Source organism: Anas acuta, chromosome 19 (genome assembly GCF_963932015.1).
Source record: "Anas acuta chromosome 19, bAnaAcu1.1, whole genome shotgun sequence".
Taxonomy (NCBI): Eukaryota; Metazoa; Chordata; class Aves; order Anseriformes; family Anatidae; genus Anas; species Anas acuta.
Window position 1 is genome coordinate 5,681,860 of NC_088997.1, and position 19,395 is coordinate 5,701,254.

Genomic DNA, 19,395 nt, shown 5'->3' on the forward strand with positions numbered 1-19,395 from the left:
CAGGGAGGGAGGAGAGGATTCCCATCCTGCAGCTGCCAGCTTTGGTTATTGTCTCTCCGGGTGGTTATTAAGGGGTCACAGATTATTTTTGAGCCGCTGGTGATGATAGGAGGAAGGGCAAGGGTAGGGCTGAGACTGGATGTGCTGTACCGTGGTGTTTAGCAGCAGAAGAAATAAGCAAAGCCACTTATTAGCGCCCTCGTTAGCGAGCCAGTTTCACAGCACAGAGGAAGTACGGCTGCAGGAAAAAGGTCAAATCTTCCAAGAAGTGATCCAAGCCTCGGGGAGGGCTGGAGCGAGTGGCAGAGCTGTGAGTTCATGCGGGGAGACCGCAGGTACAGCCGGCTCCTCCAGGCAGCGGTGTGTGTTACGGGGAGCTGGGATGGCCTCGGGTCCAAATCCTGAAACCCAGGCACAGGTAGAGCTGCACGTGCCTCCATGCAGTGGCATTGCAGCACCTGAGGCATGTAAAAGTGATTAAAAAGAGTCCAAAGTGTGAGGGAAGCACCTCACCTGCACCGTGACGTTGCTGTGGCCGGTGACTTATGAGCGCGTGTGTTTTTCTCACCACCATGTCCCTGCATGGCTCTGCTTGCGAGCCACGGTTCGTGCCTTGAGTCACCTTCCTTGGTGGCACGAGGATCTCTTGCGGGTCCCTTCCAGCCATGGCCCCCAGGGAATGAAGAGGGAGGGACGTGGGGAGGGCAGGTCATTGCGCAGGGGTGGTGAGCGGGAATCGGCACCCGGTGCCAAGTGGGCTCGTTCTGGCTGACGCCGGCTGCCGAGCATGGACGAGTTGAAGCAAAGTGACTTCCTCATCCAGCCAGCGACCTGGAACGCCCTAAGAAATGGGTCAAACCCACTGGTGCATGAGCTGGTCCCGTGCCATCCCCAGGTGGCTGCTTGGTGGCAGGGTGGCCGCCCCGGGTCCCCATGCACCACGGTCGGGTGCTTTTTGGGTGCTGGGGACACCCACAAGCTTGGGCACAGTGGGGTCTGATGGTCTTCTGCGAGGGTTTAGGGAAGGGGACAAACGAGATTGCAGCCCCACAAAGCGTGCCCCTTGGATTTGAAGGGTTTTTCAGCAACAAGTCCCTGGGGTTTGCCAGCAGCGCGTGGCACCCTGCAGGGCCGGGCCGCCTGCGCTGGGTGCTGCGGCTCGGGGAGGAGGGGGAGCAAGCAAGAGAGCGGCGGCGTTCCCGCTTCTGGGAACAAGGTCAGGCTGTGCCTGCTGTTAAAATGCAGGGGGGGAGATTTCTGCCTCGTGACTCGGTCTTAGCCAATATAAGGGGAGATTGGAAATGGAAACAGATCCGTATTGGTGGCTCTGACAGCAACACAGGAATCTGGCGCTGGTTCTGCTCCGGAGCTATTTCATGCAAAGAAATAAACATGTGTGATAAATTACCACAAAGAGCCTTTTATAGATTGTTTTCTGTCCTGTTTTCCTTTCAAAGAACTACAGCTGCTTTGCTCTTATTTTCTGCTGCAAACAGCGCCCTTTGGTCAGGGCGGGGGGGGATCTCTGCATAGGGAACCTTCTCTGCTCGGAAATATTAGCAGTATTTAGGGCTCTGGGGTCTTTTGTTGGAGAATGGAAACAGGAATTTCCATATGCCTCGGACAAAGCGGGCAGTTTGTGGCTTTCCTGGAGAACAGATTTTTATTGTCAGTAATATTTCCAAATATACCTCCTGATAGGCAAACCAAAGTTTTCCAGTTCTCGGTCCCTTGACTTTTTTCCACTATTCTTTCAAGAAGGAGGGACACTGGGCTTGGTAATGCCACTGTGGTGGTTTTTGTGGTGTCCTTTGCATAGGGGCTGTCTCCAGGGAAAAGCTGAAAAATTGTAAAACTAATTGAAGGTTTTAAATCGCTATAGGGTAGATGAGGAGAAAATCATCTGCAAGAGGAAACGAGGAAGTGATTTTATCAGCTTAGGATTGCAAACCTGTAATAAAGGACTCCAGGAAAAAAATAGCTATGGTATGGCAAAATTCAGTTAGTATCTTTCAGACAGGGCATAAAGTTAATTATACATTGAGCATTATTGACCTTTAAACTGAAGACATAAGAGTTTCTTCATGGTAGATCTTCTGGAATTGAGACACCCATACCAGAATAGGCAGAAGTTAATGGAGGAGTCTGTTCGGGCCTGTAGGAGTAAGGTCAGACTGAGGATCAGATCTTTTTGGTGGCAGGAAAGCAAAGAGCCTACTTGCTCTGTGGTTTGCTTTGGTTTTGTGTTTTGATGTTTTTTTAATTATTATTTTCTTGTCCCTAGGGTTCATATTTTTCCAGTGCTCACTGCTGTAAAGACAGCTGGAAAAATGGCTTAGTAAATATTGTATGTTAGTTTGGTAGCTGGTCTGCAGAGACCTGCACAGGCATTGCCAGCGCTGGCACTGGCAGTCTGAGGGATTTTATCTGGGTCTGGGCTATTTTTTCTTTGCCTCCCCCCTGTCCCCTCAGGTAGTCTCGGATTTCCTTTCCCCCCCAGAGCTCAGTGTTAGCAGTTGCAGTTGATAAGATCTTATCCAACCCAATGAATCTCCTCTATCCAATTTTCTTTAAGCCAGCCACTTGCTTGGTGCCAAATAGGATTTTAGGAAGCCTCAAGCCTTTCTAGGACTTCTGTCCCCACCGAGGCAAAGCAGACTCGGGTTTCCCAGACATGGCTGCTTGATTTCGGGTTTGCTCTAGGTCTCCGGTAGCCCCCGGAGCAGGAGGATCCACCTGGGAGCTGCTTGTCTGCTTATGAAAAAGGCCTTTTGTGATCTCTGGGGCTCCGGGGAAAAGCAGCCGGAGCCAAGAAGCAGCTGTGTTTGTGAGCTGCCCAGCAGCAGCAGCTGTTTGTTGTAATTTCTGGAGATTGTTTTAGGTCTGGGGCATTCGAGATGAAACAAATGCCCTGCCTGCTGACGGCGACCGGCCCCTGCAACCTGCAGCTATTTCGCTCTGCAGATGCAGTTTTCTGGGCTGTGTATTTTAGGCCAGCGCTCCCAGGGAGGGATTTTTGAGCCTGGTAACAGACCTTTGGATCCTTTGCCGTTTCCTGTCTGCAGCTCCTGAAAGCAGCCTGTTGGCAGCGCTCCCGGATGCGGGGATCTGGGGCTGGGTGTGGGGATCCTCGCCGCAGAGGAGCGCGGTGTTTTCTGCCTCCTCCGTGCCTGCTCGGGGCTCAGCATCGGGCTCAGCGCATCGCTGCTGCTGTTCCTGGGCTGGGGTTATCCAAGGACCTGGAGGCTGCGCTGCATAGAAAGCTCTGCAGTGAGACAGGGAGAGATGATAAACAGCCAGATGGATCCCGGAGCGTTCCTGCGCAGGAATACTTGTGCTGTAAACAGGCTGGTCCCATCATGACACGAGCCAGATTCACTTGCCTTATATGCTGCTCCTGGGAAAGATGGATTTGTTTTCCAGCAGCGAAACGGGAATGCGATGAGAGCATTTGCTTGCTCAGGCTCCAATATTCTCTGAATCATTTTGTTCAGCTATCTCTGAAAACAGATAAAACGCTGGTTAGGCTTTCGGTCCTAGAAGGCACCCACAGTGCCTGGCTTAGAGGCCCCCCGAGGCTGATGTGGTGATGATGCCCAAGTGAATTTGGGGAGTCGGTGACCTGAGAAGGGAGGCGGGAGGGAAATCTGGCTGCCTGAAGCAGAATCTCTGCCCACTGAGCAGCTTCAGGAGGTCACAGCTCAGCTCTCTGCACTCTACAACTTCATGGCTTCTCCCTGTGATTTTCAGCTAGCAGGCTGGTGTAGAAAAATGCGAAGTTCCTCCTTTCCCATGAGCAGGAAGGTCTCGGGGCTTTTTCTGCCTGCTCAGCTTTGCTTTCGGGTCCCGAGTGGAAACAAGGGTTGGAGAGGCAGTCTGGGGAGAGCTGCTGAGCTGGCTGAACTGCTGCGTGAGGTGCTCCTCGCTGCCCTGCCGAGAGCTTTGCTTTCCCAACAGCTCCTTGCAGAACCAGCCCCGTCTGCTCCCAGCGGTGCCGTTGCACCCGATAGGAGCTGAGTCTCCCTTGCAGAGAGCCTGCCTGCACAGGGGGACCTAGCGAAGCAGTTCGTCTTTGTCCCTGTTTCTTCCTGTTATAACGGGAGCTTTCTGATCTACTGCACGGATCTGGGTGCTGACCCGAGGTGTGTAAGCAGTTCGAGGTGTCGCGGGGTGTGTTGGAGATCATTCAGCTCTCGCAGACCATGTCTAGCAGCTCTTGCCTGGTGACTGGCAGAGAACTCGAGCGTGTATTTTTGGAAAGGAAAAGAGGTGGTGGCTGTAGCCTCAAGGAAAGGAACTCAAAGAAAGCACAAGGGCTGGAACAAACAAGCCTGTGCTAAAGGTGACCAATGCGAAGCATGCTGTCAGTCTGGAAGGAAGCAGTATCGTTAGGCACATAAATCTTGGGTTGTGGACGTTCCCTGATACTGGAGACACCACTGCAACCTGCAGGGCACTATCCTGAAGAGATGAGCTGTTCTTGAAGAAAACTGGTTTCTTCGGGCTCTGGTAGCCAGAAGTCTTGATCCTAAATGCCAGTAGCTTCTCAAGAGAGCCTCCTTCCCTCTTTTTGCCTTTTCCCTTCCCAACAGCAACCTGTTTCAACCGATTTTTCTCCCCCCCAGCTGCCCAACATGTTTGGTGACCTTCGTTCCACGTTCATTGCTCTGATGATTGGCTCCTATGCTTCCTCTGCTGTGACCTTTCCAGGAATCAAGGTGAGGCTGTGGGACCGTGACTCATTCCTGGTGCTGTTGTGCCGGGGTTTTGCACCATTTAGCAATAATGTGGAAAGAAAGGGACTAATTGTTAAAGCACTTTTTTAGAGATGCTTTTATGAGATTCAGTTCCTGCTTAAAGACTTCCCAAGTGCCTGTCTCAAGAACTCAACGAATACTGTAAAGAGGATGGTCTGTTTGCTAACATGCTGTAAGATCTTAAGGGTGTTCAGTAAGGAAAAATGAAGAGCTGATGATTACTTTTTAATTAAACTCTGTTTTATTTTATATAAAAAATAGCTCCAGGTATTATTTATGTGTATTTTTAATACATGTGTGTACTTCATCTGTTTGATTGTCACCGATGGCTGGCTTTGAGCACTTCAGAGCTAGCAAACTGCATTGAGGGGAGAGAAGAGATGGTCACCTGGGCTGCCTTGGTGGTTCCTAGCGGTTCTGAACCAGTGACGGCTCCCTGCAGAGCTCGAGTAAGAGACAGATTAAAAGAAGGCTCTTCTCAAGGGTGCAGGGAAGCTCCTGTTGGCTTTCCAAAGAGGAGGTCCTCAGTGAAAACCTTTGGGAGCCATTTGTGATACAGCTGCATGCCATTGCAGGTGGAGGTCCTGTTGTCGCTGTAGTTGTTGCTAAAGATGTGCACGTACAGCTGTCTCCAAGCCTGCGTGTCACAGAACTGTCCTTTCTCACTGTTTGTGTTAAACCCATTTTAAATATAGCGTGTTCTTTTCCACAACTTCCTTTCAGATGATATTCTAAGAATATCGAAGATCTTTCTGCTCTTACAGAGAAAACCATATTTCCTTGTGTTTTGTAGGTTATCTATGACTTTGGGGTCTCCTTCATCCTCATTCTGCTCGTGTGGGCAAGCTGTGCAGGGCTGGTTTTCCTCAACTGTTTCTTCAACTGGCCACTGGAGCCTTTCCCTGGACCAGAAGACATGGACTATACGTAAGCATCATCTAGATTAGTCCCATTCTTAATTCTCTAGAAAGTGGTGGCACAGCTGATATAGAGGAGTGGGCAGGGAATTCCTTTGTGTGTTGTTTATTGCTGCCATTTCTTCCGAGGCTGAGGATTTATGTCTGCCATTAGATTTTTATCTCGACTGGTGAATATCTGTGGAAAGTTGAACCTTCAAAGCATAGGAGTCATGAAGAAAACAATCTGCCAGAAGCAATAAGCATTTCTATACTGACCTACACCAAACTGGCCCAGGGCCTGAATCTCTGCATCCAGACCCATTTGTGGGTTTGTAGATGAAAACGAGTGCCGTGAATCCACACATAGGCTGATTCCTGCAACTCTGCTGCTTCTGATTCCCTACCCTGTGTTGCAGCTCTCATTCTCATTACTTCCCAACAGGGTGAAAATAAAGTTCAGCTGGCTGGGATTTGACCACAAAATCACCGGGAAGCAGTTCTACAAGCAAGTCACGACCGTGGGGCGCCGTCTCAGCGTGGGGAGCTCCATGAAGGGCCCCAAGGAGCTGACAGCCTTGCAAGAGAACAACAAGCTCTGTTTGTCCACGGTGGACCTCGAAGTGAAGTGCCAGCCCGACAGCTCAGGTGTGGTTCCCTGGGTGCCCCAGGGATGCTTGCTCTGGCAGAAGGCCGGCGGCCTCTCTGCTCCACTCCAGACTTGTTTTTATCAGATAGTGTGATACGTGATCCATACACTGCCAGGGCCACGTGCCAGCCTCTGTTAGCTAAATACAAGTTTAGTTATATAAGGGATCCTGTTAGTGTATGCCTGCCTAAACACACGGTATGTCGTTGCCAGTGGTGGGGACAACATCACGGGTACGGGTCTGGCTGCAGAAGGACAGCGCGGTTGGTCACCGCCACCTCTTTGACTGCTGCCATCACCAAGCCTTCCTTACCTAGGGGTATTGCAAAACCAAATGGCTTGAAGTTTCCTTTTCACTCTAATCCACAGAATTAGGTGAGGTTTCCTCACTCCAGTTAGCGGTAGCCAAACTCCCAGCAGCTATCGCCACTCATTAAGGACGTTTGTAAGGCACTAGACAGTTGCTACCAGTAAATTTGGAGCTGCTACAGGCACACTGTGTTGGAATGACTAGCTAGAAGACCTGCTAAACACAGCCTCTTCTGAAAACATGCCCATCTAGAAGGGTATATTGTCTTCCTCAGCGACCCTCTTATTCCTTCTGCAGCTGCTCCCTCCTTCATGAAGAGCGTCTTCAGTCCCATCTTGCTGCTCAGCCTCATCACCATGTGTGTCACTCAGCTGCGGCTCATCTTCTACATGGGGGCCATGAATACCATCCTTGAGTTTCTGTCTGGAGACGAAGATCAAGGTAAGGGAACCTAGAGGCTTTTATCTGCTTCCTTGGAACGGGAAGCTGACCCAGACTCGGTCCTTGCAAGAGGCCAGTGTGCCTGATTACTCAGCAAATACACCATGTACGGCACTTACTGGTGTCAGAGTGCGGCCAGCAGCTGCTGGTAGGGTCTAGTGGAGGGCTGGAACTGGCCCAGGATGGAGGGGCAGGCACTTGAATGTCAAGCTAATTTTAGCCTGGTGTCTTTTTAAATACTATTCCGTGCTATTCCTCCAGATAACTTGTTGAAAGTAACCTCTCAGGATGGACTGTGATAACTTTTTTTTTGTCACTGGGAAACCTATTTCATCAGGTATTTGCTTTGCTTATCCTAAGCAAGCACAAAGTGCAGAGCAGCTGACTCTCATGACTAATGGTTGGACTAGGTGTCTCGTCCCAAACAGGGGTGGGAGAAGTGAAGTCATTGCTGTTTTGTGCAGCTTGGTGTGAGCTGGGGAGGCTCAGGGGTGCTCGCTGCGCTGGACTCGGCTGTATTTATAGCTCTGATTCAGTACATGGAGCAAACAGGAAAGAGTACATTAGTTTACTGTTGTTGAAAATACCCAGGATTGCAAAACAAGACTTGGCCTTTTTTTTTTTTTTTTCTGTCCTCTGTAGTAAGATCCAGTTTGAACTTGTTAAATCTGGATTGCATGAAGCTGATAAATCAAGAGGCACTCCTCTGAAAACAGGAGTGAGCTCTGGGGGAGGGAAGGAAACTCCAAGTGCCCTGGCATTCCCTGAATTGCTTTGTTTCTTGAGCCTCTGACAGCCTGCAGCATTCAGCTCTTTATCTCCTGGCTCAAGAGCCAATTTAGACATTAAACAGTAAACAGGACAAACTTCACGCTGCCTACCTTTCCCAGCACAGCTCACTTTTCTGCTTACCTTGTAACTCTTTTGCTCTGATTTTTTTCCTTTTTTTTTTAATCCTGGCTTGCTCTAGTTATTCCCCCATCTTTACCCCAGTATTTTAGGATTAATATTAACTATTTATGCTGCCAATTCTGTTTAGATCAAGTTCTGTACTTGGAAAAAAAGGATTGTGCCTCTTGGGTGACTTGTTTTTCTATGCCACCTTTGAGATTTCTTCCCATTTTCCCCCTCCTCCCCCCGAATGCAGCCTGGGCTCGCAGTGCAATCGGCTGTCTTGGTGTTTCCATGGCATCAGCAAAACAGTGGTATTGTCTGCTTGCAGCAGCGTCAGGCTGCGAGAGCAGTTCCAAGACGCGTGCAGATCCCTAGAAATGTAATCTGTGTGCATCACGAGAGGATGGGATGCTTCTTCCTCCAATTTCTCGCTCCCCTCGCTGTTGTTTACTTGCATGTGATTTATTTAGAGAGCTCCCCCCACCTGCAGCTGCTCTCTGGAGCACTCAGCAAGGGAAGCAGAGGGTTGAGTCACTCCTGCAAGTGTTGTTATGGTCAAAGAGAACTTAAATATACCTGGAAACAGAACAGGAGAGAAGGACGTGGGGAAATCAGTGAGTGTGAAGTCTTGAAGCTGCAGTGAGGCACTGTGTCCTTGGAAGTCCTGCTTCCCGTGCGTATTAGGATGGTGACTTAGACCTGCTGTGAAGCCTAGAGGTGGAAAAAGCAGTCAACCTGTGGCTGCCTGTCTTCTGCAGCCCCCCAAAAGATGGAGGGGGGAAGCTAGGGCCCTCAGCAGCCTTCTAAATGACTGCTTAATTTTGTTGTAGGAAGGCAGGAGAGTAGAGCTGCTGTGTTTGGGACTTGAAATTTCACTGCATCTTTCAAAAACTGCCACTTTCCTTCCAAACCTGGTAATATTTGGAGACCTTGGGTAGAGCCAGGGTGGGTGGAAGACTCGGATGTGATGAGGTCCTTGCTCAGGATAGTTTGAGGCGATGACGTACAACAGTGGATGTAAAGGGTTGTGCCTGTGTACGAACCCTTTCTGTTTGCTCTACTTCTGCCATACCTGCTGGTATTTGCTAGACATTGTTCTCTTTCATCCTGAGGAAAGAACAGTTTTTAAGATGATTGATAAATTGAGAAAACTCGGTTCCTGTAGCAAACACAATCCTTCCTTCTCTTCTCTCACTGTCCCCATAAACTTCATTCCCTGCCTGAATTTGGCTTCTGCTCTCGGTGTTTAGAGCCCAAGATTAAGCGCTCAGAATAGCATGGAGAGACAAAGCTTGACAGCGTGACTCACTTCTTACCCTCTATTAAAAAATAACCAGACAAGAGCAAATCAGCTTCAGGAGTGTTTGTAGAGGGTGATGCCACCTGTCTCTTTTGGCTCCGGCAGTTGTTATCATGAGATGGGATGTGAGGCCACATCAGGGCTTGCTTGTCTGGAGGTAAAGGGGGCAGGAATGTGGGTTCAGAGGTTGGAGCTGGAAATTCCTCTTGCAAGGACCTGGCCAGCAGCTGGAGCTAGGAAGGGGTAACCTGGTGCCAGGCCTGGGCACCACGAGGCAGCCCTGATGGGGTTTGCTACAACTGTATAGGAGTGAAAAGCTTGTTGTGAACTTCTCTCAATTACCACCATGATTTTGGTACAAGTCATGGTTGTAATGCTTTGGAGAGCTCTAGAAATGTGTCGTGAGGGACAAACTCAAATTCATTTTGGCTGTGTTTTGCTTACGGTGCTGTAAATTGTGAGGACTCTGTGCTGAGATGGGCAGTTTCAGAATCACATCCTTATTTCAGAGCTGTGGTACACTGTGACTCACCAGCCCTTCTGTGCGATGCCTTCAAATCCATCACGTGGGCTGCAGAGAGGAAGTGGAAAAAGCATTGTGGGGTGGGGGAACTATGTAGAACAGCAGGGGAGGGTCTCTTCTAAGTCTGCTGGCATCAGCTTTCCCCTAGAGAGCCGTGTAGACACTTCTCCCGTGTTTAACACGTCAGGAATTTTCATCAGTTTCAAGTTTTAATGATTGCTCTCAGGTGCTGTATTTTTTGCTGCAGATTTCCCTCCATGTACACATTTCCAAACCTGTCTATTCTGCACAAAATGGGTTAGACTTCACCTTCCCAGCCTGGCTTGTCCTTGCTGGAGCTTCTGAGCAGGAGAAGATGCAGCTGGAGCTCACAGCAAGGCAGGAGAGGAGATGACTAAGGCATCTTCTGTTACTGCTAGGGTACCACTTGGACTGACACTTTTTTAAAAACCTTCTTTTTTTTTTTTTTTCCTGCAGTGAGCCTCTACACTTCCATTTTTGGGGTGCTACAACTGCTGTGCTTGCTGACAGCACCTGTGATCGGGTACATCATGGACTGGCGGATGAAAGAATGTGATGATGGCTCAGAAGAGAACGAGGAGAGCAACGCTGAGCAGTGCGTAGTGTGCGCCCCTCGGGACATGCAGCCACGTAGCAAGCCCCCCCTGTGTTTTGTGATAGAAGACCAAAAAGAATATTGGTCCATCAGTATAGAAAACAGAGCCTGAAGGAAGACTTGATACCTTGACAATTGCAAGGAGGAAAGGGTCTTCCGTGTCCGCTAAGATCAGTCAAGAGGAGCAAATTTAAGTTGTAGCAAGGAGGCTCAGACTTTCCTTCTAGTGTAACAGTAAAAGTAACAGCAACAGCACTTATTGCCCAAATGTTCCTCAGTTTTCGCTAATGGAGATCCCACCATCTCCCTAGCCAGACCCCTAGCCAAATGGTTTAGAGTTGATGTGAGACGTGGAGAATCTTGCTGTGAGTTTCAGTAGCTGCTGGAAGTGCTTTTTGTAACACGGGTTTTGCTATTGTTCCAGAGGTGAAAAGAAAAAGAAAAAACGTGATCGTCAGATCCAGAAAATCACCAATGCCACCAATGCCTTTGCATTCACAAATGTCCTGCTGGTTGGATTCGGAATCACCTGTCTCATTCCTAATCTACCATTGCAGGTGAATAGATCAAACGGATGGGTGTGCTGAAGGGGCTGGCAAAGTGCTAGACAGGACGGTGCTGGGGGCTCCTGCAAACCAGCAGAACCAGCTGATGGCAGGAGGGCTTGCTGGCACCGCTGGGAGACCTCCGTACTGCTTTGGGAACCCCAACCTTAATGCTGAAACAAAGAATGCCATGCAGTTTACACACCTGGAGATAACCTAAAGAAGCAACTACAGTTAAAACGTCAGTTGACCTGCAGTTTATACCCACTCGGAGTTTGTGCAGCTGAGCTCTGTAACCACAAATACTTTCCTACTGAGATCCTCTTAGCAGTGCCCATGCATTTAACCTGGGCTTGCTTTAAGCTGCTGACTGTCAGGAAATTTGCTGTAAGAAGCGTGACGCCGATGTATACAGCAGGTTATTTCTGCATCAGAAGCTATGCCCAGTGGTACTCGTGGGATTATAAACCTGTTAAAATATTTATTTTGTGGCACCACCTGTTTTTGGCAGGGGAGTTCAGTGATTTTATGCCATACTCAAACATGCCTTGATGACGTAGGCAAGCAGACGTCATCTGCTCATACTTGCATATTGTCTGCAATAACTTGTGGAAAATTAACTAAATTGGCCATGGGCTCAATAAAAAACCAGTATCGTGACCCTGAGTCCCATTTGCTGGGGACACGTCCTTGCAGCAGTGCCATCTACATTTTTTTTTTCTTGTGCCAACCTTCAGGCTTAGGTTCTGTGCTGCTCAGTCCCCCCTTTGTACTAGAAAGGAGAATACCTTTAAGGAATGGTTGTGGGTTAGGGTCTGGCACACTTTGGCACCTCGCACATGATGTTTTCTGCTTCTCTTTCCAGATTCTTTCCTTCATTTTGCACACAATCGTGAGAGGATTCATCCACTCAGCGGTGGGAGGCCTCTACGCAGCTGTGTAAGTCTCTGCTCACCTATAGCATGTGGCTGGCCAGATAAACTGGTTTGGGGTGACAAGCTGCCCAGGTGAGAGGGAGATCAGGAAGTGAAGTCTTTGCGGTCAGAGGGGAATAATGATGCAACTTGTTTCCCCAGCCACTGCTGGGCATGCCAGTAGCTGGACTGAAGTCCTAGTTGATGCTTTCCCTGCTCAGAAACAGCTTACCCCTTTGGCATAGCTACTGTGAGGAGTCAGGCACAGCTGTATACGGGCTGCGGGTGAGACTAGGCTATTGACACTGAGGTTATATTGTAAGAATTCAAGGCTTTTTTTTGTCTTATAATGAGTAGCTATGTGCATGGGTCCAGGTAAAACATTAACATAATTGAGTACATTGCTGCTGGTCTGCTCTGAAATTACACTGGTAAAGCATTGCTCAAGATGCCATTAGTGAAGCCTACTCCCGTTCCCAGGATGGATCACGCATCTTGTTTCCAATTATCAAAGTTATCGATAGCTGAATCTAAATGCTCTCTTCCTTAGTAAGCAATGTTTTTCGTTTGGAAAACAGCTCTGCCCCTCTGTCCTGAGTGGCTGGACAGAGGGATGGAAAGAAGCTGTTTCTTTCAGAGAATCACAAGATTGTTGAGGTGGGAAGTGACCTCTTGAGACCATCTAGTCCAGCCCTCCTGCTCAGGCGGGGTCACCTAGAGCAGGTTTTGGTCCTAGTGTCTGCGGAATCCAGACTAGGAAACCCATCTGAGGCTCTGCTTCAAAAACACATAACTTTTCAGCTCCATAGCAGCTAGAAGCAAAACATATTTGTCCTGGGCAAAGTAAATGCCTGTTGATATACATATCAGCTTGTATGTAAACTAACCCTGTTTGACCATTGCAACTCTCTCCAACTTCTTGGAGCGAGGTATTTTTGGTTTGAATGTGACTTCTTCGAGAGTTGGAAGGTTTTGATCCATTTTTCTTTCTAAGCTTAGTTTAACCTGACCTTTTTTAAACCCTGCTTAGTTGTGAAAAGAGACAGATGTTAGACTGTTCCTGAGATTTATTTTTCCATTAGTAGTATCTGATATTCAGCACTTTCCAGTCAACAGTATTGTTTAATTTGACATGGGATCAGACTTGTCCTCTAAAAAGGAAAACACACGCTAACCTGTTGTGCAGGTTTCACTCACTTCTAAAGGGAGCAAATTATTATGGCCAGATGAAAATGATTGCATAGCTGCAAATGCTGTCATCTGGATAAAGAGGCCATGCTTTTAACTAGTAAATGTCAACACTCTTCTCCCTTTGCAACAGGAGTAGTAGCTGTATAAGCACTTCCATCTGTCTTATGGTACAACTGCAAAACAAAATAAGTGCTGGATCTGGTATTCCTTAAGTCTGAGAATTCAGGATGAGAATGGTCTGGAGAGGAAGCCTCTGGCCCCATCACCAGATGGATTCTGGTCTAGACAGCACTGTGCTCACCTCCAAGTAAAACTAAAAACTCTAGAATAAGTGAGAGTTGTGCATAAGTCCAGGAGAGAGTTGTTCATCGTATTACGCCTCTCTTGGGACTGTGCTCTGTTGTGTTAGTCTGCTGGGAATGTAACCTGATCGGGGTGATGTGAACAGTCAAGGTGACGTATAATAATGCTGTTGCTTTTTTTGTTGACAGATACCCCTCTACCCAGTTTGGCAGCTTGACAGGGTTGCAGTCGCTGATCAGTGCCCTTTTCGCCCTTCTGCAGCAGCCTCTGTTTATGGCATTGACAGGACCTTTGGAAGGAGACCCTCTCTGGGCAAGTTCTTCTCAAATTTAATATGCAGGCTCGGTGGCGAAGATGGTTTGGGTTCATTTCTTTGAAAATAAAAGCACTCCTGTGCATGGACCGAGGCTATAAGCAGCAGGAATTTTGCATGTCTCTTAGTCTGCTGTTACCTTGGTGCCATCCAGGAGACCCTTTTGCGTGTAGGCCCTGGGAGGGAACGTCATTAACCGTTAGGAGGTTCCCCTTCCTGGGAGGAAGGGAGAAGGCTGTTGGGATGCTTCTTGTGAGCAGTTTGCATGGGGAGCCAAAATTTGTAAGGTAAAAGTGAGTGAATCTGCAGGCCCTCAAATGTAATAGAAATTCTCTGTGCTCTTGAGACCTCTGAAGCTCTGAAGTTCAGTAAATTTTGTTCTGCTGATGTTAATGCCAGGAAAGCCAAGTGGCTGTTGTGGGTAGGGCTAATGTGTAGTGTTTTGCTGAGGGTGTCTACACAGCTCATTGAATCTATAACATGGGTGGTCCTGGAGAATGTTGGTCTCTAGGCTGCATGTGCATATATCTGCACTTCAGCAACCCATGGCTCTCAAGTCAGTGATGTTGGTGTAAAAGAACCCCACTTTAAACAGCCTCTGTTCTGTTGAAAAAAGAGACTTCTGCAGCCATGATCTAGAGCAACAGACTCTTACAGCATTTAATTTATACACATGGTGCTCTGGGTATTTTATAAATAAAAATACAAAGGAGGTTGTTGCCAATACACTGAGCAGGGCGTTTCCTGGTTTGCCTGTAGCTGAGTGACGTGGGCTGGGTTCTGACACGTGGGCATGTGTGGCTTGGTCACTGTCGTCTTAGCCTGCCTAATTCTGTTTTGTCTGTCTTCCTGCAGGTAAATGTTGGCTTGCTTGGTGTGAGCTTACTGGGTTTCTGCCTTCCAATCTACCTGGTCTGCTACAGACGCAGGCTAGAGAGAGAAAAGAAGCAGAAGGCTGAAGATGCCAAACTCTTCCTCAAAATCAACGGCACTCCCAACGAGGAAGCCTTTGTTTAAACTGGTGCTTCAAATTCAACCTCCCCTGTACAGGTTCCTACCACATCCGTGGGTTATACCTGTGGTGTAAGCCAGGCTTTTTCTCTCCTGGCTCTGCCAGTCCTTGCTCATCACTGGAGTGAGAGCCAGACATCATGACTGAGCTTTCCTCAGATAAATGGCAGGAGGAGACTTCCCACTCCTTACTCCAGAACACAAGACACTTTTTTCCTTTTTATAAAGGCCACGCAGATATTGTGTCTTAAGTTATCCCCTGATCACACTCTCCAGCTGCTGAGGCTCTTCATAGGAAACTGGGGAGAGAAGGAAGAGGGATGGGGGAAGAGGGAAGAAAGACCTTAATTTGAATTGTAAACATAACACACTGAAGTCTGTTTCCCCCCCCTCTTCCCTCAACCTTGTCTGACTGTCTCAGATTCAAGCTGCACTCTCCTCCCTTCCTGAGGTTTCATAAGGGTCTTTCTGCTTGATATGTAGCTGGACCCAATGGTTTTATTGCCTATCCAGACATATCCCAGACTGTTTTTGAGGCAGGGAAGGGAAATTATACCTATGTGTATGAGCACAGCTTCAGTGTTTTGCTAAATGTTGGCTGCTAGCACTGACAGCTCCCAACCCTTTTATTACTGCAATGGAACAGACTGTGAGCAATGGACCTGCCTTCCACACTGAAATGGAGACCCTACTGGACTGCTTGGTCCTACACCAAGTCTTTGAAGGCCTGGAATTCCTCCTCTTCCCAGCCTGAAAGCCACCTGTATGTGTTGTAAACTGCCTGCAGTCCTGGAACTGTTGAGATAGGAATTGGATCTTGTTTACCGATGAAGTGCTTTGAGACTTGTTGCCTTTTGCCTCTTCCTCCCTCCAATGTGACCCCAGGAGGGGAGCAGCAGCGTGTATTTACTAAAGTGGAAAAACGTCTTGGAGCTGGGTTCTGGGGCTCCAAATACCTTGGTGTTCACATGTCATAATCTGACTTCTTGTTGAAAAGAGTCAAGAGTACAGAATCACAGAACACTCATTGTGTCTGGTAACTGGATCCTGTGGATGTATGGCAGGGTGATGTGGGAAAGTAATTCTTCCTCTAGCCATAGTTTATCTGCATTGTTATGATAATAGCCCCCAAGCTGCTGAACACCGGGTTACTCTGACTGACCAAAAAGCTGCTGGTTTGGCTGTATAAAGAGCCTTCTACAATGTCGATGCTCTGTCTGGACAGAGTATGTGGTGATTGATTGTATGGTGAAGCTGACTTATAGAGCAATACATGTGGGTAAAGGTGCCCCAGGGCCTGTTTGCCATGGAGGGAATACAAAGGGAATTCTTAACCTGCTTATTTTTATAGTGGTTTTCCTAGTTCTTGCCTAAATTAGATTTTTCTCCCCTTAACCTCGCTGATGTCAGTAGCTCAGCCTCTGCAGCTAGCATTAGCCACTGCACCGTGGGGATCTGTTTGGAGCAGGGCTGTGTGGCGTTGACAATGAGCACCACCATGGGGTGCATGGCAATGCGCGCACCAGGCTGAGCTAGTGGCTGTGGGGAGGTTGGCAAGGAGGAATAAAACAATTACGAAGATGTAGTGGTGGTGTCTTCTGAACTGCCAGCTATTGCATTACTGCAAAAGCTGGCAGAGGGTAAGTCATTCAACTCCTTTATGTCTGGTTGGAGAAGGACAAGGCTCAATCCCTGCTCTGTTAGCTCTAAGCCGGGGATTAGAAGCATCAGTGCGCTTGGACCGCCCTGTGAGAAATTACCTGGGTACTGGGTGTTAACTCGGTTACTGATGGTTTAAAGCATGCAGATGCTCAGCCCAACCTCGTCTTCACCTTCATAAATTTCAAGCTTGGTGATTTACAGAGCTTCGGAGGACGGCTGGGAGCCCCGCCGGTGCCCTTGGCAGCGGAGGATGACGAGGCAGCTGTGAGGCAGCAGCGCCATCTTGAGTCGCTGCCCTCAGCCGCCCTGCGGGCAGCTCGGTTGCTGCTCCACTCCATGGTACCTTCTAGTCTTCAGTCACTTGTTTTAAAATGACTTGCCACTTGAGTGTTTTACACGTTTGTGGATTATTTTTTTTTTAATCTGTTGCCTTTATTAAATGTGTTTGTTCCAAGACAGCCTTATTGCCTGCTGTCAACACTATGCTGTTCTGAAACTGCTTTTTTTTTTTTTTTTTGTCGGCCTCCAGCTTTGGTGATGATTTACTGACCTTCCCAGCTTTTTACCTTTTGTGATGAGTGATAATTAAGGAAGCAGCATTTTGATTTGATTTCCTGTTCACCTGGAACTGTCTCAAATACATGCCCAGAGACCCACCAGCAGTAGTACAGCTTTCCTAGATTTCCAGAGAGCTTTTTGCAGGTTTCTGCATTCCACATTATTATACTTGCTCCTTCTAAATATTTTGAGACGATTCCTACTCTTGCTCCAAGATACTTGTCACATGAGAATGATGGGTTATGCATTTCTTTATTTTTTTTTTAGTAAGACCTCAGACAGGTGAGTGTCTGAGCCCCAGTCCTCAGCCTTGCAGTATCTTAAAATAGACATCTCTTGGAGGACGTCAGTGTGCTAACTCAGCATCACTTCCACTTCAGTTTCAAAATATTGAACATGATACCTTCCACGCTTCTGTCATTTGAATTCCTGACATAAATGTCTCTGCAAAATGGTGGAATACAAGTGGTGTATTTTCATGAAGAAACAGTGGGGATGCTGCTGCCTTTGAAGCGTATGCAGCTAAATTAAACAGAGAGCGCCCTTTTATTCCTACCATCTACCTCCCTACTGCAGTTCCTGCCCTTTTTAGGGGTGTCCTCTAATCCAGTTTCATCTGATAAAATATGGGGTAGATGTAATTGTTATCTCTGTGGCTGATGCGCCATGATGTGTAGAAGCTGCCGGTCAGCTGTGAGGAACAGGGCTCATGCCTTTGAGTCACAGTTCCAGGCTCTGTTCTTAGACTGAGAGTAAAGTGTGCCTTTGGCTTGCAGTTATGAGGACTGGTGGGTACACAATGATGTTTTAGTTGTTTAGGGTTAAAGGGACAAATGGGAATACTTTCTCATGCAGCCCAAAGTCAAACCGTGAAATGTATTGCTGTAGAATGTGGTAGGGAACAAAAGCATTTATTATTTTTATTTTTTTAAAACAAGGGGCTGGTTAAACAATGGTCTGATGCATCCAATAACTCAGGGAGATTTTAAGTTGCTGTAAAAAAAAGAAAGTTACGCCAAGGAAAGATTACTTTCCTGCACACTCAGTCTCTTCAAGAATATGCTAATGGTCAAAGATTGAGAAAATACATGCTGGGTTAGGTGGAACGCTGATCTGATCTCATGGGGTGTAATTTACTCTGATAGTTGTGAGCTAAATTCATTTTAAAAGCAGTCTCAAACTTATCTACAAATCTGTATCTGCATGCTAGATGTGCACATCCTCTACTAATTGTGGCATAACTGCTTAAATGCTGCACCTTCTGCAGGGGTCGGCTTTAAGAAGATAAACAAAGTATTCTGGCTTCAGCCTTTTCTAAATGTTGCCTTGGATGCTGCAGAAACAAACTGTTGAGATGGTCCTGTTAAGCATGATTGTTCAGGGACAGTTTGCCTTGTTTGTTGATGCTTATGGAAATGTAATAATTACATACATTTGGAATGGAAAATAGCATTGCTGCTTTCTAGCCAAGTGATGCAGGACTAAGAAAATTCCCAGTGCACTCTTCTGTGTGCATGAGCAATCCTGTGGAAAAAATAAGTGGGCTACCAAATACTAGAGAGCCACATAAATTAGATCAATAACGAATTTACCTTTATAACTCAAATGTAGGTCAATGTGTTGAAGTAGTTTCATTATTCCTAGATGCTTGAATTGGTAGGGCTTTTCCATGCCCCTTTCCATATCACTCATATTAGAAGGGCGAGGAGGTAGTCATGGAAAAAGCCTCACCTCCTCAGTATGAGCATCCCTACCTGAATGTAATGAAGCAGAAACCTAAGCTGTAGGTGCCTGCCATTTGTAGAAACCGTCCATCAGGGATGTTGCTGTGTAAAGGTGATGCATTTAATATTTTTATTATTATTATTTTATTTTATTTTATTAGAAAAACTGAATGGGGAAGGAAGGGTGATTGCTTTTTCCTTTCACTAATTTGTCAGTACCTAAGTCCCATCAATAATCTACAAAGTACATCAACAAGCAGTGCATGTTGCCATTAAGAGTAGCAGAGAATATCTGTGGTGTTTTTTCTAATCAGGACTTGTAACTGTATTCAGTTGCTGACAGAGTATCTGGATCCTTAAGATGTAACTGGACACGTGTACAAAAATAAGAAAAGAACAGGTCTTGCTGGGAGTCCGACTTAACTGCAACACAGCTACAAGTGAAATGTTTAACTTCCACAACAAAGCCTGAGCTCTTCATGCTCTGTCTACAAAGGAAAATTGTAGGATAATGAGATTTTTAACTAAGACAGTAAATCACTAAAATGTTTTAAAGTAAGAAATTTCCCTCTTGACAGTCTGATGGGTTTGGGAAATATGCCACAAAATATAAAGCAGATACTGCAAGGGAAAAAGAAAAACTTCAGGTTTTGTTAAATTTCTGCTTTGAGCATTTTTTTCCCTGCATCTGCAGAGCTTTTGCTATTTCCCTATGTCCCAGTTTAGAAGTGCAAAGTGATTCATAATAGAAAATAATATTACACTAAGGTTACTGATGGGAAGGGCCT

General features: G+C 47.1%; 1 protein-coding gene and 1 long non-coding RNA gene across 6 annotated transcripts in view; one reads left to right on the forward strand and one right to left on the reverse strand.

The window, feature by feature from the left end:
* Positions 1 to 16,808, forward strand: part of SLC43A2 (solute carrier family 43 member 2) — a 28,511-nt gene extending 11,703 nt beyond the window's left edge. For all 3 annotated transcript variants that reach the window (XM_068656402.1, XM_068656403.1, XM_068656404.1), the window contains exons 6-14: positions 4,626 to 4,718; positions 5,551 to 5,684; positions 6,099 to 6,301; positions 6,910 to 7,053; positions 10,248 to 10,386; positions 10,811 to 10,943; positions 11,797 to 11,870; positions 13,528 to 13,651; positions 14,508 to 16,808. In XM_068656402.1, the coding sequence (XP_068512503.1) occupies positions 4,626 to 4,718; positions 5,551 to 5,684; positions 6,099 to 6,301; positions 6,910 to 7,053; positions 10,248 to 10,386; positions 10,811 to 10,943; positions 11,797 to 11,870; positions 13,528 to 13,651; positions 14,508 to 14,669 (1,206 nt within the window). In that variant the 3' untranslated portion in view covers positions 14,670 to 16,808. The remainder of the gene's footprint in view (positions 1 to 4,625; positions 4,719 to 5,550; positions 5,685 to 6,098; positions 6,302 to 6,909; positions 7,054 to 10,247; positions 10,387 to 10,810; positions 10,944 to 11,796; positions 11,871 to 13,527; positions 13,652 to 14,507) is intronic.
* On the reverse strand, positions 1,736 to 4,226 carry LOC137842412 (uncharacterized). 3 transcript variants are annotated; one of them, XR_011089051.1, is made up of 5 exons: positions 3,623 to 3,749; positions 3,384 to 3,500; positions 3,035 to 3,265; positions 2,056 to 2,155; positions 1,736 to 1,839 (listed from the first exon to the last, which is right to left on the reverse strand). It is a non-coding gene; the product is annotated as an uncharacterized lncRNA (long non-coding RNA). The 3 variants fall into 3 exon arrangements; XR_011089050.1 differs by lacking the exons at positions 1,736 to 1,839; positions 3,623 to 3,749 and adding an exon at positions 4,138 to 4,226 and having other exon boundaries at positions 1,997 to 2,155; XR_011089049.1 differs by lacking the exon at positions 1,736 to 1,839 and having other exon boundaries at positions 1,997 to 2,155.
* Positions 16,809 to 19,395: the final 2,587 nt, after the last annotated feature.